Raw genomic sequence first — 6,258 nt, 5'->3', positions numbered from 1 at the left:
TATGCTTGGGGTAAGGAGGAAATAACCTTGTCAAAAGTTATGATTTGAGCTGCGGATTTGCCCCGGACGCCATCATCCAGGTAGCTGTAATCTCAGCTTCTTCTCCGTGAAGCGTAAAGCTAAATACACGTTAAAGCGCGTTTAGTCCAGAAATGCGTTCTGTGCACCACGTGCGGCCCAGTCCCCATCCTTTGCTACCACGACTCGGGGATGTGAGGCTCTCCGGAGCCAAACTTGAGACCTTCCCTTCGGGGCAGCACCGAGCTCACCTGGGACACACGGCCACCTCCCGGCGTCAGCCTGGCGAGGAGCCGGGCCCTCCAGAAAGGCTTATGCTGGACCAGACACAACTCCTCGGGCCGACGGGCCGTTGTCACGGACGTCATCCATACAGCCCCCACCGCTCCCAGGATGTGACGATCCGAGCACTTTATGTATCAAACAGAAGGAACGGCAAATCTCTTCATCCCATTGAAATGCACACCTCTGGTACCGCTGCCGTGTGCGGACCCGGAGCTGCGGGCGATCTTGGGCGGCGCGGCAGAACGTTCAGGAGAGCAGCTGGGAGAAAAAGACGCAAGCGGCGTTTCCGTAGTGTAGTGGTTATCACGTTCGCCTAACACGCGAAAGGTCCCCGGTTCGAAACCGGGCGGAAACACCGGCCGTGAGCGGTTATTTTGCTCCTGGAAAGTGATTGCGTGCTGCCGCTGTGGTTGCGGTTGGAGGTTGCGGGCTGCAGCCTCCGCTGCGCTCTCGCGTTGTTCTCTTAACGCCACCGTTTTTATTACAAGAGGCGACAGGAGAAACGCTGCGGGTTCTCAGCGTTACCGCACCCACAGCCGCGCGCCCGCCACAACCGCTAGAGGCTGCGGAGACTGCGGGTCGCGGCACGCCCTTCGGCACAACAGAAGCCGCAGTCCGCTCCTCCCGACCTCCCGCAGCGTTCCTCTCTGCCAGGCCCCGCCGGGCACGCCGACCCCGCTCCTCCCCGCCGCCCCCGCTCGGCGATCTCCAGGCTGAGCGGCGCACCGGAAGTCCCTGGGCGGAAGCGGCGCGCGCGGCGTCACCGCAACATGGCGGCCTGAGGCGGGGGCGCCGCTCCGCCGCTTCTCCGCAGGTGCGTGGGACGCCGCGGGATCGGGGCGGGCGGACGGCGCTTGGACGGCCGGGGCCGGGACGGCGCCGCGTGCGGGAGGCCCGTCGCGGGGCTGGGCGTGGGGGGGCTCGCACGGCTCCGCTGCCGCGGCTCCCGGGCTCTGGCGGCGGATCGACCCCGCGGTCAGCGCTCCCGCGGGTGCGGGACCGTGCCGCGCGTCGGAGGCGCGGCATCAGCGCTGCGCCGCTGCCATCGTGAACGCCGAGCCCTTTGCAGTCGTTAATTCGCCCCGTTAGGGGGTGGAAGCGGAATCCCGCAGGTAAACCCGTCGCTTTCCTCTGGCAGGACGGTCAGGCCACGGCTCGCTCCCGCCATGCAGTACTCCCACCACTGCGAGCACCTCCTGGAGCGGCTGAACAAGCAGCGCGAGGCCGGCTTCCTCTGCGATTGCACTGTGGTCATCGGAGAGTGCCAGTTCAAGGCGCACCGCAACGTGCTCGCCTCCTTCAGCGAGTTCTTCGGCGCCTTCTACAGGGACGCGAGCGACAGCACCGTCGTTTTGGATCAGGCTCAAGTGAAGGCTGATGGATTCCAAAAGCTCCTGGAATTCATTTATACGGGAAACTTAAACCTTGACAGGTAATACGTGCTGCCAAAAGGGGAAGGCGATCGGGAAGTGCGCTGTTAAGGCAGCGCTGGGCTTCGTGTTCTTGTAATGCGTTCAGGAGGAACAAATAACAGCAGACGAGATGCACACTGACAACTGGAGGTGGGCTGTTTGCATGCTTTACAACAGCACGTGAGTGCCACAACAGAAACGTTCCCCGATATTTTGCTGATAGTTTCAGTCTATTTGAGTCTTTCTGTCTGGCTCCAGAAGGATGAAACCTCATGTGGGTACGGCAGGACAGAGGGACAGCTGTGTTCCTTCTGACATCGGGTTATAGGAGCCCATTTTTGCAGTGAGTGGAGGAGACTGAAGCCTGAGGAGCAGATGAGTGTCAGCGCTGATTAAAGAGGTGTTTGGTGGAGTTTTTGTTTGGTAGAGTTTACGAGGTCTGTTGTTCCAAAGCAAAGTTCCTTTTGGCAAAGCAGCCAGGTGCAGGAAAAGCTTTTTCCGTTGGCTCATTTTGTGCATGTTGTGTTACTTTGTGTGCAATGAGGATTTCTTGTAGCATACTGCTCTCACAGGGAAGGAAAGTATCTCTCAAGTGTGACCGCATCCAAGTGTGTAGCCCAGAAGTGTAACTCCTTTTGCAACACCTGGTTCTAAGAGCACTTTAATAAATCTTCCTTGTTATTGATACCTGAAAACTTCTATTTGATGGCTGAGTGCACAGGTGCGGGGTGTTTGCTTTTCTTTAAGATTAGCTGCAACTATTAACACTAGCAAAGCAATGTACACAGCTACCTCTTAAGGTTGGCAATTTATGGCTTGCAAATTATGAAGTGTGCAGCATTCTTGATGGGGCTACAGCAGGAGAGTTTCTGGATTCATTCTGAGCAGTTGAGGTCTGTGGAGGAAGTGGGATGTGAAAGCTCTGTTCTCACCCAGGAGAATTATTTGATAAACGACGACAGCAAGGTCTGACAGCGTGTCCCCATCATTTTGTATTGTGACCCTCAGGTGGCCGCCACAGCTTCTGCAGTTCTGTTGTGATGAGTGCATGAGTGAAACCAGGAGGGTTCACTTAGAGCTCAGTGCTAATATAATGCAAGGTACTAAGCCAGCTGTCTTGTTTTGTCTAGCAGCATAGCTTTTCTTAGCTCTGCTGTTTGCATTTAACAGAATTGGTACAGAAGGAGTTTTTGCTTTGTCCAGAATATCGTCACCAAAGTCTGGTTTTCTTGCAGCTGGAATGTTAAGGAAATTCACCAGGCTGCTGACTATCTCAAAGTAGAAGAAGTGGTCACCAAATGCAAAATAAAGATGGAAGACTTTGCGTTTATTGCTAATCCCTCTTCTACAGAGACATCCAGCATCACTGGAAACATTGAAATGAACCAGCAGGCCTGCCTCCTGACCCTGCGAGATTACAATGATCGGGAGAAGGCAGATATTCCTCCTGCAGAGTTGGTTCAACCTCAAGCAAAGAAATCGGCTTTAGAAAAGAAATCCGCTCAAACCAAAAAGAGAAAAAAGAATTTCAGCTCCCCAAAAAGAGTGCAGAATAAATCAATACAATACCAGAACGATGTGACTGAGAACACATCCATTGAAATGTTTTTGGATGCAAATAAGCTGGCAGCACAGATAACAGAGCAGGCTGCCCAGGGCAGTGATAGCTCTGAACTGCAGCTGGCAGCCGTGGTGGAAAACGAAACGTTGGCAGCACAGGATATTTTAGTTCAGACTATTGCAGCAAAACAAAAACAAGGAAAGCCTCAGCAAAGCTGTGCACTGAAGGAGCACTGCATGTCTAACATAGCCAGCGAAAAGAACGCTTACCAGCTGGAAAGTTCAGAAGAGCTTGACCAGAAGTACTCCAAAGCAAAACCAGTGTGCAACACGTGTGGAAAAGTCTTCTCAGAAGCCAGCAGCCTCCGTCGCCACATGAGGATACACAAAGGAGTGAAACCTTATGTGTGCCAGCTTTGTGGGAAGGCATTCACGCAGTGCAATCAGCTGAAAACACATGTAAGAACTCACACAGGTAAGCTGTGGGCTTTGTCTTCCTGAGTTGTGTAATAGCAGCATGTGGATACAGCACTAAAAAGATCTTCGCATTTCAGTTTTTCAATACAAAATCACAGTTCCCACTCTGAAAAATCTGAAAGAGACTGGCTTAGTCTGAGCATCTTGATTCCTGGAAAGATGCAGAAGGGCTGGCTGCCCTTAGCTCTGTAAAGTGATTACATGGAATTGAGCACCAGAAACTATTGCCTGTAGAGCATGAAAAGCTCACGGTACCGGATAGCAGAATTTCTCTTGCTATTTTTGAATTCTGACATATATTTGATTACAAAGGTGGAAAAAGAACCTTGCTTGTTTTTTCTAAGTTATTCCCTAGAGAAGGAAGACTTAATACTGGTTTAGTTCTTTCTTTAGTCTGATCCAGCAGAGCTGTTCTGCTTCGGCTTTTGCTGCTGTACTTAACCCAGTGAGCAGCAGAGGGACACTGTTTGCGTAGCTTTCTTCCTTTTATAGCTGGCATTCAGAACTCAGAGGTAACAGTGAAAGAGATTGCAATTGTTTACTTTTGCTCTTTTTCGGAAAACGGTGAGCAGAGATCAGCAGTGGAGCTGCTTTCCAGCAAGCAGAGAAGATGCAGAAGAGGTGAAGTAGGAGTTGTTGAGGTACAGCTGCAGAAGAACACTGTGCTCATTCAGTAACCAAGAGAGAGGATTTCATATATTACCAGCTATTGGCAAACCAAAGATTGATATGCGAGATGAAGCTTGGGTGCAGTATTCCAGGACAGTGTTCTGGCAGGAATGTTAGCTGCTCTTTTGAGGTGCTGCTGTTGGAATTTTTGCATGTATAAGCAGGTGATCTCACTGTGCTGGTTGCTAGATGGCAGGTGAGATGCTAGAACTTTGATTTTTTGGAAGTTTTTATGTGAACAATATGCTTCATAATTGTTCTTAGTTTGATTGTGCACTGCTGGGGCAGCCTCTTTTATGCTGTTGTCTGAATCTGAGTCACACAGTCCATTTGATGAGACTGTACTGATCAGTCAGAAATCCCAAGCAGTTGAAGAAGTGCATGTGGCATTCTACAGCAAACACTCATGAGACATTCATGAACACTAGAGAGAACACTGAAGAATTTCTGAGATCACTGAAGACTGCTTGCTGTTTTACAGGCAAGAACAAGCACATGATTTAGAGGTTGTTCATCTCAAATACTCAGAATAGTGAATAGATATATAACCAGCAAAAAAGCCTGAAAATGTAGCAATAGCTTTCTCAAAATAATGTGGAGGAAGTGGCTTTATTAAGAGGTAATAACTATTACCTATTCTTCTTAAATGTTAGTATGTTCATAAACAGTGTGTTATCTGCTGTTTTCCTGGCACATCCCACCTCAGCAAATGGGTACAGGATGTTACAAGATGTTATTTGTAAGAAGAGTTAGAACAGACACTTGAGCTTTGGTCAGGTAATGGATTGGAAAGCTTTCTTACGTAAATGCAGACAGTACAAAGGTTTTGTTCTTTGCTAGGAGAGAAGCCATACAAATGTGAGCTGTGTGACAAAGGCTTTGCTCAGAAGTGCCAGTTGGTGTTCCACAGTCGGATGCATCACGGAGAAGAGAAACCATACAAATGTGATGTGTGCAATCTGCAGTTTGCAACTTCAAGCAATCTGAAGATTCATGCCAGGTAGGCAGAAGTGAGATCCTGAAGGTGTTTATCCATACATTTATTTAAACAGAATGATTAACTCTGGTGTTAGCAGGAGTCACGTGTTCACATAACTTGGTCATTTCTGCATGTTTTATCTTGGGTCTTGCTTCACCCTGTGTAATAAATTGTATATCTGTGTAGTCACTCATTAGGGTTTTGATTTACACATTTTATGAATTTATGAATGTTACAGTGTATGTACTGGTATCCTTATGGCAATGGTGGCTGTTTTGTTTTGTTTTTAATTGTCTGTAGTACTCGCAGAGGAAAGAGGATCTTGATAGGACGTGGTACAAAGTGGGTCTCTCTGCTGACTGCAGCCTGAATGGAGCTTTTGCATTTTTGGCAGGAGTACAAATTATGTTTCCTTGTTAGGAGGTCATTGTTCTGTCTTTAGGAGGAAGTTTTTCAGCCAGAGGGTGGTGAGGCACTGGAACAGGTTGCCCAAGGAGGCTGTGGATGCCCCATCCCTGCAGGCATTCAAGGCCAGGCTGGATGTGGCTCTGGGCAGCCTGGGCTGCTGGTTGGTGACCTGCACACAGCAGGGGTTGGAACTGGATGAGCACTGTGGTCCTTTTCAACCCAGGCCATTCTATGATTCTATGAAGTAAGGAGAAAGAAGGAATGAAGAAGGAATCATTGATGCCCTCATTCCCAGTGAATTTCCCTCAGTGAGAAACTGCGGACTCAAAATCAGCTCCCAGCTGATGAGGTGTTTTAGTTCACAGAACACCACTGTGAGGAGAAAGCAGAAGAAACTTGAGGAAAATCACTGAACAGTGAGGGTGAGTTCCCTTTGTGCCAGCAGACCCC

General features: G+C 49.5%; 1 protein-coding gene and 1 non-coding gene across 3 annotated transcripts in view; both read left to right on the top strand.

The window, feature by feature from the left end:
* Nucleotides 1–585: 585 nt before the first annotated feature.
* Nucleotides 586–658, top strand: TRNAV-AAC (transfer RNA valine (anticodon AAC)). Its single transcript has one exon. It is a non-coding gene; the product is annotated as a tRNA-Val (tRNA).
* A 386-nt stretch (nt 659–1,044) lies between these two features.
* Nucleotides 1,045–6,258, top strand: part of MYNN (myoneurin) — a 10,334-nt gene continuing 5,120 nt past the window's right edge. Inside the window, exons 1-4 of one of the 2 annotated variants that reach the window (XM_052687224.1) lie at nt 1,045–1,117; nt 1,442–1,735; nt 2,951–3,750; nt 5,262–5,421. In XM_052687224.1, coding sequence (XP_052543184.1) covers nt 1,470–1,735; nt 2,951–3,750; nt 5,262–5,421 — 1,226 coding nt within the window. In that variant the 5' untranslated portion in view covers nt 1,045–1,117; nt 1,442–1,469. Of the gene's footprint in view, nt 1,118–1,337; nt 1,736–2,950; nt 3,751–5,261; nt 5,422–6,258 lie in introns of those variants that run through there. The other variant, XM_052687222.1, reaches the window with a different exon arrangement.

This window comes from Tympanuchus pallidicinctus, unplaced genomic scaffold, assembly GCF_026119805.1.
Source record: "Tympanuchus pallidicinctus isolate F22 unplaced genomic scaffold, pur_lepc_1.0 scaffold22, whole genome shotgun sequence".
Classification (NCBI taxonomy): Eukaryota; Metazoa; Chordata; class Aves; order Galliformes; family Phasianidae; genus Tympanuchus; species Tympanuchus pallidicinctus.
The sequence above is the reverse complement of the archived record's forward strand: the minus strand, read 5'-3'. Positions and strand labels throughout refer to the sequence as shown.